This window comes from Cyprinus carpio, chromosome B15, assembly GCF_018340385.1.
Source record: "Cyprinus carpio isolate SPL01 chromosome B15, ASM1834038v1, whole genome shotgun sequence".
Classification (NCBI taxonomy): domain Eukaryota; kingdom Metazoa; phylum Chordata; class Actinopteri; order Cypriniformes; family Cyprinidae; genus Cyprinus; species Cyprinus carpio.
This window is the reverse complement of record NC_056611.1, coordinates 18,531,865-18,552,521: the sequence shown is the minus strand read 5'-3', so window position 1 is coordinate 18,552,521 and position 20,657 is coordinate 18,531,865. Positions and strand designations below refer to the sequence as shown.

The 20,657-nt window shown below is 37.0% G+C and overlaps 1 protein-coding gene across 7 annotated transcripts; it reads left to right on the top strand.

Moving 5' to 3' along the window:
* The first annotated feature begins 897 nt into the window (after positions 1 to 897).
* Positions 898 to 15,458, top strand: ccdc9 (coiled-coil domain containing 9). Of its 7 annotated transcripts, none has more exons than XM_042739618.1 (16): positions 898 to 1,036; positions 1,498 to 1,553; positions 1,843 to 1,947; positions 2,151 to 2,300; positions 3,727 to 4,047; positions 5,946 to 6,029; positions 6,127 to 6,294; positions 6,731 to 6,912; positions 7,341 to 7,399; positions 7,642 to 7,689; positions 9,462 to 9,576; positions 10,115 to 10,259; positions 10,393 to 10,846; positions 11,576 to 11,707; positions 11,812 to 11,910; positions 12,507 to 12,544. In XM_042739618.1, exons 2-16 carry the CDS (start codon positions 1,551 to 1,553, stop codon positions 12,527 to 12,529), a joined length of 2,088 nt encoding a protein of 695 aa, XP_042595552.1. In that variant the 5' UTR covers positions 898 to 1,036; positions 1,498 to 1,550; the 3' UTR covers positions 12,530 to 12,544. The 7 variants fall into 7 exon arrangements, with proteins under 7 accessions (XP_042595552.1, XP_042595551.1, XP_042595547.1 ...); XM_042739617.1 differs by lacking the exon at positions 12,507 to 12,544 and adding an exon at positions 14,918 to 15,458 and having other exon boundaries at positions 900 to 1,036; positions 10,393 to 10,867; XM_042739613.1 differs by having other exon boundaries at positions 900 to 1,036; positions 10,393 to 10,867; positions 12,507 to 12,631.
* Positions 15,459 to 20,657: the final 5,199 nt, after the last annotated feature.

The following is a 20,657-nucleotide window of genomic DNA, read 5'->3' as shown; positions in this document are numbered from 1 at the left end:
AGCATTTAACATTGTATCATCACGCGCATCTTTATTTACGAAATGTATATTTTATTTCTTTTTTTCATTGAATTCCAGCGTCTGTATTACAGTAGTTTTGATAATATGGTAGCTATTGTGGTTTTGTTTTGACTGTTGAAGGATGGTGGGAAAATGGGAGATATATATATATATATATATATATATATATATATATATATATATATATATATATATATATATATATATATATATATATATATATATATATATATATATATAATTTTTTTCTTGTTTTACTTAGAGCTTTGTTAATATATAAAATGACTGCATTTAAACATACTACTCTGTGAATACATTTACATATAAGGGCATGCTTTAGATTTATACACAACTAGGCTACTAGAAAATATTATTACGCATAATCTATATAACTGTATATTTGTACAAGCCATTATTTTATTTTAAGGTACAGCATTGAAGGAGTCTTTGACCTTGTGCTTGAGAAAGACAACCAGACATACCTATAAAAACAAACATCGAAAATCAAGGAAGACATCCAGACAGCTTATTGTGAACTGTCTGGTGAAACTGAGAGGTGCAGTAATTTTAGTGGACTCATTCTAGAGTAGACAGGCAGATAGATCAGATAGAGGTCTTACACCTCCGTGAAGTTGGCACCCCAGTGGTGTCCAGCAGATGGTGCTTTAAGCCTAAAAAATACAATGCACCATGATCTGATTTTATATTGTTAGACTATTTGTGAGAATTTTATTATTAAGTCTTTGAAAGTGTAGATTGATTGACTTAATTATTCCCTTTCTTTTGTTTTGTTTTTTAATTGTTTTCTCTTTGAACGTACAAGCGGTGTGTGGCAAATACAATTTGTCAAATCCCAAACTAAATGACTTTTATTTTGAAATTCAGTCTACTTTGATGCTCACAACCGTTCCGGAAGTGGAAGCTGTTGTCAACGGAAGTAGATTGAGTAATAGTTGGTCTCCGTTGATCGAGTGCACCTTACAAGCCACATTTAGGGGCGCTGCACTTGCCAGAGGTAAAACAGTTAAGTTTTAAAGCTTTGAAACATTTAATAATATTTGTCTGTATTTCACAGACATTCATTGAATGTATATATTTCATTTGAACTGTCTTTTTGTTTCACTTAACAAATCAAAAAGCTACGTGAGCTCGTCTCGTGAATTGGGCTCAAAGACTCTTGGCAGCTTCTTTGATGAAATTGATACATAGTAACGTTAATAGTCCTCACACTCGTTTAAGAGAAATAATTTATTGTAAACACGCTCTGGTGATGTATTCAAACGTTCGGCTCGCGTGTTCATAGAGTTGTGTTCTCACTAATACGCTTATGCAGGGCTTTATATAGTCTGTGTTCATAAGAGGGTTTATGATGATGGCAACCTCTCCTATTGTGTGATTTGAATAGTTCTGGTCGTGTGTTCAAGCATGAGGAGGAAAAATGTTTTTCTCACTGCATTCTTGTCTCCTCTCGTTTAGGTTCAGGGATTTCTTCAGCTCTCCACCTTTTGCTTTAGGACAGGCTTCCAGCTATGGTGAGGCTTGCTATCATCAATCTGTTAGGATTCATGTCAAGATGAAAAAACTGGGGGGTCCATATATATATATATATATTGTACATTTTAGATACCTTGTATGGGGAATGGTGTTCATTTTATGTTAAATATTATCATTTAGCATTGCTAGACCAATTGTTCCCAGACCAAGAGTCCAGATCTGGTCTAAATTTGTTCAACATGTAGACCAAATGTGTTTAAACTAATATAATCAGTTTTTTTTTTTTTTTTTTTTTTTCACCTGTCTCTCTTTTTCTCTCCTGGTCAGTCTACTGTGGTGGATCTAAAGACTAAGGAGGAGAAAGACGCAGAGCTGGACAAAAGAATTGAAGCTCTACGGAAGAAGAATGAGGCTTTGGTCAAGAGATATCAGGTGAATTTGAGTGCCGAAATCTGATCCGCTGCTGCCACTCTGCCAGATTGTTTATTTGGTGTATCGCTAGTGATTATTTAATTTGACTTAAAGTATTATTCATTGTACAGGGATTCAGTCCTTGAGATGTTCAGATTCAAGGTTATTATCTTGGTCAGTTTTATTAATTCATTCAGCTTGCTTGTCTTCTCTTGTGTCACCAGGAAATACAGGAAGATAAGAAAAAGGCTGAACAGGAGGGCATCGCTGTGACAACAACTCGCAAACCCCGCCCTCATGAGCCTGAGTCCGAACGGAGAAAGACGGAAAAGGAAAACTTTACAGTGACAGTTGACTTGTCCAAACCTGCTGGGGTAAAGACAGATGGCAGAATATTATCATAGAATGGCCTTTTACCATAATACTCCACTATCATAATTGGTTCTGCAAAAAATGGAGTGTCTTAAATATCAGGTGTGGTCTCTCTTATGCAGAAACCTTTTAGAAATAAAGTTTTAATTGTTTTACTGGGTCATTTTTACCTTTTATAAGATATTGTTTCCTCCTAACCTTATTAAATGTGTGCAGTGTGCATCATCTATTATGTCAGATTATTATATTTAATTTATATATTCCATTAGGATAATAAGACGCTATAGGGCTGTTACCATGTAAATAAAATCAGTGTCAACAAAATTCTAGTTTGCAATGCAATGGTGGCATGGAAGCTGCATCTGAAGTGACATTTCAATATACTTTCACAGACTGTTTAATGCAGCTCAGAGGTGGAATTGTAATTACATACATAATGCAATGAGATCTTAAATACTGAAATATAAATAACTGGAAATAAAACTGCTAGTAATTTTATCATAGACAATACATATTGCACACCCTTACAAATAACAGTTATAGTTGTCTTCACAGCCATAGAGTCCATGGTTTGTTAGATACTTTTGTTCTAATATTAATAAGTATATACTATGTTTCTTAACTCAAGTTTGATTTTGAATCATCTCAGACTGCTAATGATTTGCATCAGCTCCAATATAGAACAAGAGCATGTAGAAGTTAATTAGCACTCCTATTCCTCACAGCTCTGAGGATTTTAATTTCCCACCTGGGGAAGGATGAGACAAGCTGTAGAGCATTTTAATCAATACCTGTAGAGTTTCAGTGGATCACAGATGGCCCGCACAGCTGTGATAGACCCTCCTATCGTGGTATGTGAAGGTCATGCCTTCCAGTAACTGCAAAGTGAGGGCATTTTCTTCAAATATACTTGTTGAAATAGACAGATTTAAAGAATTTGATTTCCTTTAAAGAATGTGATTTCCAGTTTTAAAAAATTAGGTATGGTAACATGTCTAATGCAGTGTTATTATTGTTAACCAAAACTATTAAAGATGTTTCTTGTTTATTTATATGAAGAAAAACATATACTTGTCTTGAACTTAAAAATAAAAAATGTGCAAATGTTGCCTTGGGAACAGAATGAAATAAAATAAGTTTACGTACTTAAAATTACTACTTAAACTGTAATAAAAATAAAGAAGCTAAATATTAATAATTAAACTAATAAAAATGATAAAAGCACATCAAATTTCTAAACTTTAAACTAAAATGGAAACTGAAAATATAAAAATAGACTAATAAATTAAATACTCTATACTAAGATGAATAAATACTCTATACTTAAATTACATTGGTCTTATGAACTTGACTGAATAGAATTGTCATAAAATGTTTAATTTTTACTCTTGGACTAAAAACCTCTTAAACTTCATATTTCCTTTCTAGGAAAAGCGTGTTGTGAATGACAGGAAACCAGCTGCTCATCGTGGTGACCAGGGCCCAGAAGAAGAAGAGTCTGGTCGGCTTCATGGTGAGAGCCCCCCACCCAGAACTGGATCAGGTCGGATGAGCAGAGGTGGCCACCGCGGTGGAAGAAGAGAGCCTCGTTCAAACAAAGGTGAACCATGGTCGGAAAGGCAGCCTCAGGATGATGAAGGTGGAGAGGGTCCAGCTCGAGGTGAACGCTCCTCTAGAGGAGGGCGGAGAGGAGGAGGAAGAGGTGGAGGTGGAACTCAAGGAGGATCAGGCTCGGACAGGAAATCAAAGGTCACTATTGACAGTCACCAGTAACCTTTTTTATTCATTTTGTAATTGAGATATTGTAGAATATAGTTGTGGTACATTAATTTACTTACAAAGTCATTTGTAGGTGTGTATGACACAAAATGTACAGAAAGAAAAAACACAAGTCCCACATTGCCGTTGTCTGCATAATGAGTTATTTGTACACAGCAGTGCTTCTTCAAGCCTGTTGTATCTTTGTAAGACAAAACATTCATGTGTCTTTAATCTAGATTTAAACAGAGAGAGTGTGTCTGAACGCCGAACGTTATCAGGAAGGCTATTCCAGAGTTCCAGAAAAAGCTCTACCTCCTTTAGTGGACTATGCTATTCTAGGTACTACCAAGAGTACAGAGTTTTGCAACTTTAGGGAGCAGGATGATTGTAGTGTGGTAGAAGGCTAGTTAGGTACACAGGAGCTAAACCATTTCGGGCCTTAAATGTAAGTAGTAATATTTTGTAACTGGTACGGAACCTAATAGGAAGCCAGTGCAGAGAATGTTAAATTGGGGTAATATGATCATATTTTCTTGACCTGGTAAGGACTCTAGCCGCTGCATTTTGGACTACCTGTAGCTTGTTTATTGAAGATGCAGTGCAACCACCTAGCAGTGCATTACAATAGTCCAGTCTAGAGTTCATGAATGCATGAGCTAGGTTTTTTGCATCAGAAACAGGTAGCATGTTCTGTAACTTAGCAATGTTTCTAAGATGGAAGAATGCTGTTTTTGTAACATGGGAAGTATGATTTTCAAAAGACAAGTTGCTGTCTAATATAACACCCAAATTTTTTGACTAGAGGAAGTAACAGTACATTCGTCTAGAAGCAAACTGTAATCCAAGAAATTCTGTGTAGTGTTTTTGGTACAATAAGTAATATCACTGTCTTATCCAAATTTAATAGGATAAAACATTTTTTTTTACCACACTCTGTTAGCTTAGATAATTTAGGAGTTTCATCTGGTCTTGTTGAAATATACAGTTGAGTATCAACAGCATAACAACGGAAACTAATCCCGTATTTTCTAATAGTATTACCAAGGGGCAACATGTATATTGAAAATAGCAGAGGGCCTAGGACAGATCCTTGTGGCTCTCCATACTTTACTGGATTTAATTAAGATGATTCCCTATTTAAATAGACAAAGTGATAGCGATCAGAAAGGTGGGATCTAAACCATCTTGCCACCTAAACCACCTGCCCTTGAATACCTGTATAGATTTGTAATCGATCTATGAGTATGTCATGATCTATAGTGTTGAACGCAGCACTAAGGTCAAGTAAAACTAGCAATGAGATGCAGCCTTGGTCTGACGCAAGAAGCAAGTCATTTGTAATTTTAACAAGTGCAGTTTCTATGCTATGGTGGGGCCTTCAAAGAATTTCTTCAAAGATATAATTTTTTGCAGGAAGGAGCACAATTGAGCAGACACAACTTTTCCTAAAATTTTAGACATAAATGATAGATTTGAAATGGGTCTGTAATTTGCCAGTTCACTAGGATCTAGATGTGGTTTTTTAATAAGAGGCTTAATAACCACCGGCTTGAATGGTTTTGGGACGTGACCTAAAGATAACGATGAGTTAATAATATTGAGAAAGCGGTTCTTCTGCTACAGGTAACAACTCTTTCAGTAATTTAGTGGGTACAGGATCTAATAAACATGTTGTTGGTTTAGATGCAGTGATAAGATTTAGATCTTCCTGTCCTATAATTGACAGACACAATCTTTATAGATTGGACAACGCAAGTACTCACATTTTCGCAAGCAATGACAGGTAGTATTCATAATATTTTTTTAATGTTTTAGATTTTCTTTGAAACAGCAACACAGATTTAGTTTTTAAACACTAGCATTATAATTGATATCCAATTTCTCAGGAGTGGGAGGAAAAAAGAAGGCAGAACATAGAGAAGATGAATGAAGAGATGGAAAAGATTGCTGAATATGAAAGAGGTCAAAGGGTATGTTTTGGTCAACCCAACTTTCTCTTTTTATTGTATCATTCCAGTTCCAATGTGATACATCTGCACATACACACTTGACATTTATTTTTTGCAGGCTGATGGAGAGAAGAAACCCATCAGAAACTTCCTTGATGACCCACGGCGTAGTGGGCCGATACCAGAAACTGACCGCAAAGAGGGAAGTCGCCGACATGTGCGCAATTGGGGTGGTGTTGACTTTGACAATGTGAAGACTGGTGCAGAGGTTGAGAAAGAATGGACGGTACTTAGCAGATAGACTTGTTTGATTTCATATTTCAAATAATTCCTGATATTTAACATTTTTTCATATAATCCTAAAAAAAAAAGTCTCAAAGTTTCCACAAAAAGCAGAACTGTGTTTAACATTGATAATGGTAAGAAATGTTTTTAAGCACCAAATGAACACATTAAAATGATTTCTGAAGGATAATTTGACTATGAAGACTGGAGTAATGGCTGCTGAAATGCAGCTTTGCCAGCATAGGAATAAATTATGTTTTAAATTATATTAAATTAGAAATTGGGTATTTTAAATTGTAGTAATATTTCACAATTTGACTTATTTTACTGTTAAAATCATACCAACCCCACACCTTTCAATGGTAGTGTATTGGTAAAGACCAGCAATATTTTTCATACTTTCAAACTTTCATTCACCCTTTTTAATCTAATAACAGAATCGTAGGCCAAGTGGTAAAGGCTCAGTGGATATGACTCTGTCCATGACTGGTCGAGAAAGAGCCGAGTATCTCCACTGGAAAAAGGAGCGAGAGCAGATTGATGAAGAACGACTGGCTCGTCACCGTAATGCCACTGGACAGTGGAGACGAGAGTGGGATGCCCAGAAAACGGATACAATGTGAGTATCAAAGACATAAATGCTCACTTTTGTGACAAGATTATGCCATATAGCTATGGAATCCTTAAAGGGCTAGTTCATAAAAAAATTTATTCTGTCCTTTTGCTCACTCTCATTTGGTTCAAATCCCATATGATTTAATTTCTTCTATAGAACACAAAAGTAAACATAAATACTGCACATTCACTATATGGCAAAGAGAGGCCAGTACATTTCTCTTTTTGTGTTCATCAGAACAGTATCATGAATGACACAAATGTTGACAGAATTTTTATTTTTAGATGAATTATCCCTTTAATGTCAGCTGTAACAATTTTGTTCCTGTCCGAGTGTTAAAAAGAGAGGCAGATAAATACTCAGTGTCTAGGAGTAATTCATGCTTACAGAGTGAGAATGAGATGACCAGTGACCCTGTGGCATTTTCACAGGTTCAAGGAGGACCCCGCTGTGGCTGGAGAGGGCACACAAGAACAAAGCAACAGGAGAGGTAAATCGCACACAAATACTTCCACACCCATTACAGTGACCACCTGACACCTGTTCTACACAAAACATGAATGTCACCCTGCAGTTTTACAGTACATCATACAACCGGCCAATAGACTATAATACTCCCAACTAAAGCATAGAGTAGTTACAGGTACACGTTTATAGACATTTATTACATTTCTGCTTTGTGAAACTTGTGTTTGTGGCCCTTTGGTGATGTTCTGTGCTGTGGTTTCTCAGCAGCTAGGGGGCGCAATGCCCATGTACAGCAACGCAGTGGACCTTCAGGTCAGCTTAAGACATGGGACTGTGTGTGTGTGTGTGTGTGTGTGGCTCTTTGCCCTGCTTCACATTGGCCCTAGTCTGAGTGCAAGCCAACAGCTGTTCCTGAGCTGATAGTTTCTAATTGCTTTCCACTCCTCCATAATAAGATACAGTGGGGAGTGTGTGTGTCTGATTGAATTATCTATTGTCTAAAATGCAGTTCACTGAATAGCTGAGAAAACATTTCCTCATCATTGCTTTCTGCCAGTTGACCAGCCATTATTTCAAACTTGCTTCCCGGTCATTTTGCAGAAAACATGCACCCGGCAACACCTTGCATTCTTGACTTAAGTGACCTTTTAAAAAAAGGTCTTTGCACACTGAGTTCGAAATTCTCATTCGAAATTTTGGCACGTTAAAAATTAAATACGACCTCACATTGTGTCAATCACGTTTACACATCCATATAGAAATAGCATTTTGATAGGAAAGGATGACGAATACGAAAAAATCACAGACTCAGTGTGCAAGGACCATAACTCCTTAAAAACTGACAGTAAAAGCAATACTAGCAGCAACTGTAAACAAAGAAAAATATTTCTGTGGCCTGTTGCATGAAACTAGTTGAACAAACTCTTAAGCTGACAAAATCTAAATCCTTCTTGAGCCTGAAAACTCAGAGTTTGCTCAAACTAAATGCAAACTTACATGGGTTAAAAACGAAGCCAGTTTTGTGCAACAGGCCTCTGGACACTCTAGTTTAGGCTAATTAGTGGTAAATAAGTCTGTAAACCATTCTTCATCTTAATGTTCTTTTAACATCACCATTCGTTTTCCGTCCAGGTATTTGTGGATCAAAAAAGCATTAACTTCTCAAATTCATTCATAGATTTTAAAACCATAAAATATCTTAAATAGTGTAGAAAAAAAGGTCTTGTGATTTGTGGAGATGTTTCATTTGCAAATGAATAGACAGGAGAAGCTTCAAAGCCTGTAGTTTACTTTAAAGGCAACTGATTTCATTTTTAACTCATCCCAATATCAGAAACTAAAAAATGTATAAATATAAATATAAATCGTATTTTTGTCACAGAACTGGTCTGAAACTTTCAACATTTGTCGTAAAAAAGAGGCCCTGCATCCTCTGGGATGGTTTAAATGAGGACATCAGCACGTTTCACTTTGGTGCTTTCATTTGGGTACTTCTGAGTACAATCCAGCAAAACTAAATGTCCTAATCAAAAACAATGTTATCATTTTTAGATCTGCACTGTGAGAAGTGTTCTGTTATGTTCAGTATTGTAGCAAAGTTCCAGTTGGCTTATACTCAAACGACCTTCCCCTGCTAAGGCACAGTCCTCTAACTAACATCACTCTTTTTCTTAACATTGTGATTTTTACATTAAGTTTTTCTCTAGAATATTGATTTTCAAAAGCTGTCACTCATAACAAACCTAAGTACCGCTTTTGCATCAAAGAAAGTCTTGCAGCTTTTGACACATGCTCATTCGCTGATGTCTTGGCTTTGAGTGCTTCACAAACACAGTATCTACCTCACAACGTTCATGTCAAGTCTCATTACGGTGCTGTCAAATCAAGGGCACATTTGCATGTTTTTCTCATCCATTCTCTTCCTCTCATCCTGAAGAGTGATGCATAGAGGGGCCATCTGTTACTTTGAGCCCAGGGTCATCTCTCTCCACCACAGATTTCAAATGCAGAATTGTTTTCCAAGGTCTTGCTCAGCCCCACATCACCCTTCAAAGATAAATATTGCTGTAATCTCTCTTATGCAGAAGACAGCAAGAGGCCGCCTAAGACACCAACCTTTGGGGACTTCATGGGACAGGGCAAACCCAGACAGGGAGGCCGTGGACGAGGGAAGGGTCGCGGTCAAGGCAAAAGCTACAGGTATGCAATAGTCCTTTGCACTGTGGAAAATTATCCACACCAACATTGCTCCTAGAGCAGGGGGGTCCAGTCTGCTCCTTAAGGGCCATCAGTGTCCTAGCAGTCTTATTATGGCTTAACTAGACCATTTCTTCTTTCCCGTGTTGATGTCCTATTAAAACATGACTACACAAGTAGTCAGATGCATTATTATTTCCACCTGGTATTAACATTCATTTCAAATGCATCTGAAGGAGGTGAGCATATGTTACTGGGGTTAGCAGGAAAGGAAGCAAATGATAAGTGTAAGGAGTACATTTGTGTGTTTGGTACAAAACAGCAACATTTAAATTGCTTGTTTAGGTGTGTTCTCACATTGTGTCTCAGAACGATCACGTGTTAGGTGAGCAACAGCGAGTAGGTGGCGCTCTGTGCATCTTAATACCAGGTGGGACCTGCAATTGCTATTTGGAGCAAGTGGCATTAGGTTGAGAAATTATCATTCTAGACTACATTTGATGAATTAATGTTCATTGACCAGCATGCTTCCTTCCTAAAGCATGCATGATAATCGGTGGGAAGGAGAAAATGAAGAGGAGAAAGGAAGAAAGGAGGAGCAAGAAAAGGAGAAGGATGAAGAGAAGGTCAAAGAGAAGGAAGACAAGAACAAGGATGACACCCTCAAGGCTCCGTTGTCAGACAAGGTAAAAGGCCTAAAAACACTCATTAGGTACTGAGTATCATGGTACTAAGAGTTCTTTTGAAGAGCCTTATGAATGAAGGTTGATTTCAATTAGTCTGTGTTTCAATTGTTTCTGACTTTCTCCTGCTGTGCAGAAGACTGATGAAGGAGGGCTTGGTGAAGAGGATGATGATGAGTGGGAAGATGCTAGCGATGGTGAAGAGGAAGGTGTGGAAGTGGATGAAAAAGCAGATGGCGAGGAAGACTCAAAAGATGCTAAACCAACAGAAAAGACCCCTATCTCTCCTGCACCATCTACTCCCAGCCCAAAAGAACAGCGTACCACAAGACCCAAAGTCCACATCCCTTCCCCACAGGAGACGCTCAGTACACCAGAGGGACCTAAACCCCTCAGCCCTTTCTCACCACTGGACGGCCACCAGCCAGTAACAGACTGGGGTGAAGAAATGGAGATGCTTTCTCCTAAGAGCAGTCTGGGTGAGAGCCCTCTGAGGCCCAGCAGTACTGAAAGCAGTCCAGCTCAACCCAAGAGCAACCCGGCTGAACATAACATGACGACCACCCCCAGCCAGCCAGAAGAACCAGAAAGCAAAGAAATTACATCTACAGGTGGAATAATTATGGTCTTTATTTAGTACTTCACAGTTTCTCTTTTTAGCGGTGCTTTAAGACACTTAGCAAGGTCTGGGGTGTGCTTCATTTTCTATCTGCCATTACATCTCACACATGGTTAAGCATTCTATCATTTCAATTTATGGTGTGTGTGCACACCAAAAGCTAAATTAATTATTTGCGCAAACATGTTACATACAAAGTCAATGCAAAGACGTTAATAAACGTGAATTCACATCGAGTGATGCGATTACGCACGATAACTGTGCAAGTTGAATAATTCTAACTCGAGTGGAAAATTTGCATGACGTGTTGTTGTGTAAGCCAATTAGAGAAAAGCTATTTTCATGTCCGGTTGTATCATAAAATTGAGTAGAGCATTACATGATGTCTTTATTCATGCGAGTGACACAACAAACATCCCACGAGTAATCTAGAGTGCTAAGGCTATGGAATACTCGCTTCAATTTTGGTGTACACACACCATTATACTTCAGCTTCCGTAGTTTTTATTTCCTTTTTCTGATTCTTACTACTTCTACTACTTTTTGCAAGCAACAACCCAGCTGTTAGTGTTGCCCCCTAATGGAGCCACTTAGTATGGCAGTCAATTTCATGCATGTGTGATGTATGTGTGAAAAATAAATATTAGATGAAAAACTTTGGTATCTTAGTAGTGAATCTTAATTGTCTTTTCACATTCAGTGGTGGTGTCTGCTTCCTGTGAAACACCAAAGGAGACTGTACCAGCTGAATCTGCCGACACAACCACCTCGAGCAGCCATGACACAGCAGATCCCATAGTGCCGCCCACCCCAGACAGCGCCAACCAGAGCAGTAAGTCAAAACAATTTATTAATACACAAAGTTTGAATTATGGTTTCCTCCAAATGAACCATTAATTGTCCTCTCCTGCATATCCTGTTCATCCTCTTATTCAGAGGAAAGCGACGCCCCTATTGTAGAGCCGGATCAGAGTCAGCCTGAAACGAAGGTTGTGGAGGATATAGCAGTGGATTCTTCAGATCAGCCGTCCTCAGGTGCTGTTCTTATTACCAGCTTTGAGACTGTGGCTTTTCGAAAGAGGTCCCTTACTTCAGCTGACTTCTAACGACTAACCAACGTCCTCCCCTTTTCTCCGCGCCCTTCAGTCTTTCTGGTCTCTCTGTCTCTCCCTCCCTGTTCACTACACTCATGTCTCCTTTATGTTCCCGTGTCCATCTGTCTCATGGCATGAGATGGCGTCTGCTATTGGGCTTGTCTCTATCGTCTTTGACAAATGGGAATGCAGCTCCTCAGGCTTTGACAGTCTTCCCCTCCTCTGGGACTGACTGCTTCTGTCTGCAGCTTCAATGTCATTCTCCACTGTGAACCTTGCACACCTCCTCCAGCACGAATAATATCCCACGTTTACTGTGCTCCTGGATCCCTCTCATTGTCACTCATGCACCATTTTGATTTCACACCTTTCCCTGGGTGACATGTTTGGATGTGGGTTTTGGCTTTTTCCCCTTACATGCATGTCACAAAATGCTTGAGCAAATAAGTGTTGGTTTGATTTTTATTCCATTTTTGCAAAAGCATATATATATGTGTGTGTGTGGACTGAACGTGATCTATAACATCATCCCAACAGGATCCCATTTGATTGCTGTTTAGGATCATTATCATTGAGGGGAAAGCTGTTTGGCTTTTCTCCCACAGCAACGTGCAGAGATGAATTACACAGGGTAAACCTAATGTGGTTCCAGAGACTGTATGATGAATATATCAAGTTCACCAGAGTGCAAAAAAGTTCAAAATTCATAAAACATTTATCAAGCCACACAGAATGAATGTACACCAGAGTTCAGATAGCTATGTTTCCATCCACCTATTTTTATGTGCATTTTGGAATATCGCATTAAAAAAACGCTGGATGGAAAGGCTAAGATGTGGATAAATTCTAAAAATGTGCATTAAAAAAACTTATGCGCACAATTGAGTAGGATACACTTTTGATCTGCTATGAAAAAAAATGTGCGTAAACTACAATGGAACACATTTACCGAATAAATTCCCTCATGCGCATCAAAAAAGTCATGTGACTTTGCACAATTGGACAAGAAAACTTGACTAACCAGCGTACCGATCTAATTCCAAAGCATCTGAAATGTTTTGAAATGCCTGAGCAAAGTCTGTCATCAAAGTCTGTGTAACAGCAGGCATCCACCTCCGAAAGCAATGACAGCGTTTATTGTGTTTTGTCTTCTTGCTTTGAGGCGGAAGTTATTTATCATATTTGAAAATTATTATATTTAGTGGCTTCTCCTACTTTTCTGATTGATATTTAGTGTCAGTTTATCAGGAAGTGACAATTTTATTCTCTTTGACTCGTTGGATGGAAACGGTGCTTTATTTGCAAATGTTTTGTTATGTTCCAGTTTTGCGCATAAGTCAAATTCACATCTTTGGATGGAAACATAGCTGATAGATAGCTGAAACGTAATGAGGTTAGTTTTCGCAAATAAAACCCATTGTTTATTCGCATAGATTAAAAAAAAAAAGTCCTTCATAATGGTCAGGGTTCCTGCAGTTTAAGAAAACCTGGAAATACCAGAAAATTTAAAAAATCATGGAAATTTGTGCTTAATCTTCTAGTTATGCACTGATTGAAATTGTTTCATCAGCTAGAGTTAAGTCTTTTTACTCATTTTGAATAAAAGATTTGACACGTGACATGTTTGGATGGGTATATGGTGGCTTAAATAAGCCACAGTAATATCGGTAAAATGATTTTTAAGATTCCTTATCCAGTAATCACGAACAACTGGAAATGTTATGGAAATTCTTTGATTACAAGAAATAAGAACCCAGTGTCAGATTCAGTTACAAAGCAAAGGAAAATCTAAACTTAAAACAAGCCTAGCCAAACATTATGAAAGAAAAATTAAAATGGTGGCCTTTAATCTGATCTTTTTTTTTTTTTTTTTTTTTTAAAGTCTGAATTTTGAATTCTCTGCTTTTTTTATTGCCCTTTTGAGGTGCGGTCACATTCGACGTTCAGCAAATTTTCACCGGCAAATCCAGTCATTTCAGTAGGAATTCATGCAATCTGGAATTTAATGTGAAGGCGATGTATTTCCCCACAGATTGCACAATAGTTTTAAGTTGGTCATGCAAATTTGCCATGTTGACCAAAGCAAAGCTGCTTGGTTTGATTAAGAAAATACATACATCACTCCACTGTTGACAACAGACAATGGACCTTTAGTTCCTGTGAAATTTTGCCGAAATATCACTGATGTGACTGCACCTTATTCTGTACAAAGTATTCTGTCGCTGTAGGAGTTTTACTTATACAAGTGATGAATTTGTAGTTTACACTGTTGAATGGCGAATAAATGTTGTGCTTCTTGTTACTTTTGAATGTCTCCCATTCCCTTTGAGCCAGTTTGAATTTAGAAAGCACTCCTTAGTGTTTTGTGTTTCGTAAATGTTTGACGTCGTATCCACTCCATTGCCAAAGGCCCAACCCTGTCACTCAGTCATTTGGGATCACTGTCCTTCTCCACCTGCTCCTGCTTATTGCCATTACATCATACCAGTTTATTATGCGACTAACTGCTCATTAGCAACTAATGAGTGGATGTTATTTCTTGCCAGTTCCCTAATTCAGATTTCCATTGTCCACTGGAAATATTAAACACAAGCTCTAATGGCTCAATAACAAGATTCTTATATTTCCGTTAATTTGATTACTCTGCTACGTTTAGCCTGTTTACCAGGAAGAAACATCCAGAAAACGTTTTTTTTATTGCTAAAAATGCTTTTATGAGGAAGCTGGAGTCAACTTTCAGATCAAAGCAGTAATGAAACCCTTCGAAAAAATTAAATGTACTTTTTGTCTTCGAGTTTCACATTAGGAGACACTATTATGAAGCATTGTATTGTGTGCTTATTTCTTTGTCAAACAAAGCAACTGAAATGGTGGTTTACAGTTTATCACTCATACTGGGTGTTTTCCTGTTGATCTTTTCATCCTGACTGCTTTATATATGTCAACAGGCTGAGGACTAACTGCAGGTGAACTAGTGCTTCACAAACTGGAATTGGAGGTAAGCGGAGGAAAGAGAAGACATCAGGGGTAATGGATGACTGTTGACTGTAAATTAAAGAGGTCGAGGGGGCATCTTTGGATCCCTGGCAATGCTTCATCCAAACAACTCGCTGTATTGTTTAATTATTCCTCATTGGTTGGGACTCTATGCTGTTGTCGAGCTAAGCTGCTGTTCTTTTCTTAAGTTTACCCTGGGATTAATCTGTAAAGCATGTTATACTCAAACCATAAGAATATATATATTTTTTTTTATGATGGAGCAGTGGAAGTGTCTGTTCCCCAAAGTTGTTTAAACCACCCTAGGCCACAAGGACACTACATTTTGTCACAACAGCACTCTGATATATGATATCTGAGCTTAAATTTAGCTTTGAAGGTCAATAAGGAATATATTAAGGTGTGTTTATTTCTAAGACTGGCATGCTTTACTTTTTTGCAATTCCGTTGTAAACTAGGGCATTACTTTTTTTTTTTTTTTTTTTTTTTTTTTTTTTTTTTTTTTTTAAATCAGGGCTACTTTTGAAACTATGACATTTTAATATTATATTCATGAATATGAGCTGTGGATTTTTTTTTTTTTTTTTTTTTTTGCTAGAAATGATTGGTGCCCTAGACATTATGTGCTCACTGACCAAAGATAAAAGCAAGGTAAATAGTAAAGAGTTTGAATGAGGTAAACTAGACAATTGGGGCAGCAACGATTGTGTACCTAATTGCTATCAAATCTAATATTGGTTTATTGACCATTTTTTAACGTTTTGTTCATGCATCATGTTTGTTTAGTAATCTTATGCATTTATCCAAGGTGTATTTGTGTGTGTTCCTGAATTTGAATGGACTGAGGAGGAGCTTGAAAACTTGCAATATGTATATGTCTTTTAGACTGACAGACATTCCAATGCTTTCGTGTGAGTGCTTGCTCTCTCTTCACATGTGCATTGTATATCCCTGTTTTTCAATTTAGCTCACGGAGCAGAAAGAATCATGACATTTGTGATTTATCGTACCCACTGCATCTCCCTGCAGATGAAATGTCTTCCTGTTTGGGTAGAAAATATAGATATATAATTTGGTTTGCCTCATGTAGGAGGTTTGGTTTGGCTTTTCAGAAGTGCACGTAGCATGAGTGTTTGTAGGATTTTCCTTCAAAGTTTTCTTCTAAGACTACATGCATAACCTTACTCTATATATCATAAATGACATCTATTTCTTTTTTAAGCTTACTGGAGATATCTCTTGGTTGCTTTTATCAAAGTATTATGATGTGTGAACAGTAAGCAAGCAATGCATCAGTTTCTGTACTTTGTAAGCTGTCATATCAAATAAATGACATCTTTGCCTTATGTATTATTTCATATTTGGCTCGTGATGTTGTTGTAAGACCAGGGTAATCATGCACTTTGTTTCTTCCAATAAGCAAATTTTAATGTTACTGGTATACTGATTTTTTTTATATATTTTTTATAAATTTTCTTTGCATAAGGTAATTGATTACTTAATTGTTCAAGACAATTTCACAGTATATTTACATTCTTTTAAAATATGCAAGTTTTTTTTTGTTTGTTTTTTTGCCACAAGGTATTATTTACGAAGCATGTGTTTGATGCTGCTGACGCAGGAGCTAGAACTCACACATAAAACCAACATATAATTTCAGTTCAAATAATGGTTCAAAGTAAGTAAAGCTGGGCAAAAAATTGCAAGTCATCCTCTCTGTCGAAATCTTCAGACATGTTTATAAAGATTTTATGTACAGTTGCGTTGTCTTCTGCTTGTAAACAAGGCGCAGCGCTTGCATCGTACTCTCGCGACTAACACGGAAGAGATGAAATTGTTGAATAAAGTTATTTTTGCTTTCTTTGTGCACAAAAAAAAATCTCAAATCTACAAAAAATCACGGCCTAAACACTTAAGTCACATCGACAACTATAACGATCACAAAACAACCTTTCTGGGCCTGAACGTGTCAGTTGCATCGCTATCTTTCAGGATCAGAAAGCTTTCAGATTTCATCAAAAATATCTTCATTTGTGTTCTGAATATAAACAAAGGAATTCCGGGTTTAGAGCAACATGAGGGTGAGTAATTAATGACAGAATTTTCATTTTTAGGCGAACTATCCCTTTAAGCAAGTTTTACTAAAGCACTCTTTTTTTCACCGTTTTCCTATTAAAACTACTAACCATTTTCCATATTAACTTGTTGAAAATCAAATGATTAAATAATTCACAAATTTATTTTAGTACTCAATATAAAAATAAAATGTCATATCTCATTTTAATAATTTTCTTTACAAAACTTGGTAATTCCGAGTCTTATAATAATATGCACAATAAAATATATTTCCTTATAGCATTTTATCTGCATAATATAGAAGAATTTGTTTCATAAGAGATGAAGCCCAATAATGGTGGAGAAAAGCAAACTCCGCCCAGCGTTCAATTAAAACTAGTGTGCATCTCTGAGGCATGAAACACACTGATGGTGCAGGAACACTCTGATCAGAAGTGCAGGAATCCAGTCACCTGAATCAGGGGATTCGCAGCAGACCTCTCAAAGCCTCCGAGAAACACACACCGACCGCTGGAAGTATCAGGAATATCCGTCATCTCAGAATGAAAGGAGACAAACCCGTCAGCACCGTCAGGACCAACGGAGGAGCGGAGCGGAGACCGAGTTACCCCGGAGACCAGAGGGTGAAACACGCGAACAGAGCCACGAAGATCTGGGTGAAAGTGGCGATGGGCATCGCTTACTTTCTGTGTGTCTCAATCGCAGCTTTCTTCTTAGCCATCTACTATGTGCTCTTCTGGACCCCAGATGGTCACAACAACGCGACGAAGACAAACGGCTCGTGCCTTCGCGGATAGTTCACATGGACAGAGACTGCTTCGGCGGATTCAATCACATGTAACTGAAAGAAGCTGTTACAGCTGTTTCTAATGCACTATGCAAACCGTCCCAACACAGCACACTTATCAGTGCGAATGACCTTCCTCTGCTCTGACTTTGTTTATTTAAAATGGGCGACTGACAAACTTACGTTTTATTTATTAAGTATTAGGCATAGCCTACAATGTAATTTATTTTCCTATTGCACCTTATGTTAAATGGCAATAATGATACGGGATGATACGATTACGACGATGATACGATTTTTATTGTGTTATAGAATTTGATGCATAATTTAATAACATTCAGGTTTTGTTGTATATATTCACTTTGCAATAATCCGCACATATTGACGTTTGGCTTATAGTTTCGAATGCTAATTAAAATTATAGTTATTGTCACCAGGAAAAAAAAAAGTTAAAATGCTAGCTATAGTAAGTCATATTAATTAAGTTACTTACTGTGGTAAAAAAAGACTTTAATTTTACATAAACAGCACAATTATACTGTAAAATAATGTAAAATCTATATCATACACAATACAGTTACCCATTTAAAGCAAAATACTGTAGGTACAAACTATAGGCACCTTATAATAGGCTATATAATAAAAAAAAGAAAGAAAAGAAAAAAACTGTACAAGGATGTTCCAAAAATCTCCGTTGCATTTTTCACATTAGTTACATTTCTTATTATTTTTAAGATCAGCTATCATTAGAGTGTTTTGTTATACATTTTATGTTTACTGCTTTCTTTTACTTATGTATGCATGATGTTTTTCTTTTTTTATGGTGAAATAATTCTTTTGCTGTGGAATATAAATGTATGTATTTATAACCTCCATTGCTCCTTACAGGAATGGGGCCCTTTTCCATTTTAAAATTAAAAATGGAAACTGTTGTGGACCTCCATGGATCTTTCTCTTCACAAGTTCCGGCTCTGTTTACAGACTTAATTTATTTTTATTTTTATTTATTTGGAAAGGGACCATATTTAACACAAAATGTTACTGCACTGTACCAGATTTAGCCTGCTAACTTTCATCCACATTGAGAGATGGTGCTTTGTGTGACCTTTGCTGACTGGAGTTCACCAAAATTACTATTATTTTACCCACTTTGATTGTAAAAGTTGAATGAAGAAAATGTTCTTTGAGGTCTGTTCTTGAGTGTGCATTATGTTTACACATGACTGGTTCTCATGAAGTAACTTCTTTTGTCTTCCTGCAGTTAAATGTTATTTTTTATTTACATCCTCTTTGTGCAATTAATCTGCTAGTTTTTATAGGAAATTACATATGATGCACTCATTGAATAACACTTAACAAAGGATTTATGACTAGAATTTTTACAATGAGTGCTAAATATGTCTGTCTTAGCTTTATGTAATGGACAGTTATCATTACAATTTGATTATGCTCTGTTTCTCCTAATTCGAGCCGACTGGGTGTGATGATGAGAACATGATTGTATTTTACCTTACAGTAAATCAGATATGGATTTATTATCTTCTTGATCATGCCATTTCCCACTGTTAGTCTGTGTCAGTGTGTCTGTGTCTATTTGCTTGATGAGTGAATCTACTGGAGACACTGTGTCTCTTCACTTGCTCAATAATTAAACTATAAACTGAAAGTTGTCAGGACATATTTGTTCTCCCTCCGTTCATACTTCCAGCAGAAGCTACAAGGTTCTCCAGTGAGATAAAGATAAATAAAGACTTGTAAAATGGGAATACAACAGCTGCAAGTTGCAGCAAACTAACACTGACCATGTTTACATCCATCCTTTCTGATGAATGTCAATCCTGTATTCTGAAAATATTGTCTGGAAGTTCTGCATAAAGTAGAATATTTCTGTAAATATGCAAGGGATATTCCTTGCTGTCCTGTTCTTGAAATATTATAGTTCTTGCTATTTGTTACTTTGCATGTCAGTAACTAATTCTAATTCTTGTTCATGTAACAGAAAAATACAGAAACATGATGAACTGCAAAATGAAAAATAAAAGTCCTCACTATTTATTTTTTAATTAAATCTTATATCAATTCACATTTTGCCCCATGTGTTCATTTAGAAAGGATTGGCATTTTGTTATTATCACAAGATCATCACAACCTGAACCCAATTACCACACAGCTTTCAATATGCAAACACTTATTATGCATAATTGTTTATGGACCGGTCAGAAAAGAATGTATAAAAGGGCCAAAAGTAAGTTTATTTGTTTGGGAACAAAAGACAAACTAAAGTAGAAAAGGTGCAAGGGCAATGAGAGAACATTGGTTTCTGATGAGATTTGTGTTGATGGTTGACCTTGGCTGTACAATGACAGAGAAGCTGAGCAGATGCTACAGCCAAGTTGAAATCACTTCACTTTAGCGTCTACACACAATGCTTTCGCAACCAGAACGATAATATTAGCGTCCACACTAGTGCGTGATAACGTTCATAAGAGCGCTGTAGCTAATACTGTCTTAAAGCTCATTAAAACAATATGGATTTGTAATGTTTTTATTGCTCATCATCTGGAAAGAATTGTAATTCCAACGATATCATTACCCTGTGTTGTTATAGTTGTGCTGTGGATTCTGTTTTTACATTTAGAACGATTTTTTATCTGTATTGTTATTGTCCTGGGTATGAATAGGCCATTACTGTACATGAACTTGTAAAAAAAGCTGCCTGCAGCACAATAGTAGGCCAACCTGTTCTATTTTTGCAGAAATGTGAATAAGCAGGTCGTAGTCAATGTTAGTTTCTAAGAGAAACTCAGACTGTATGGATGAGGATGACA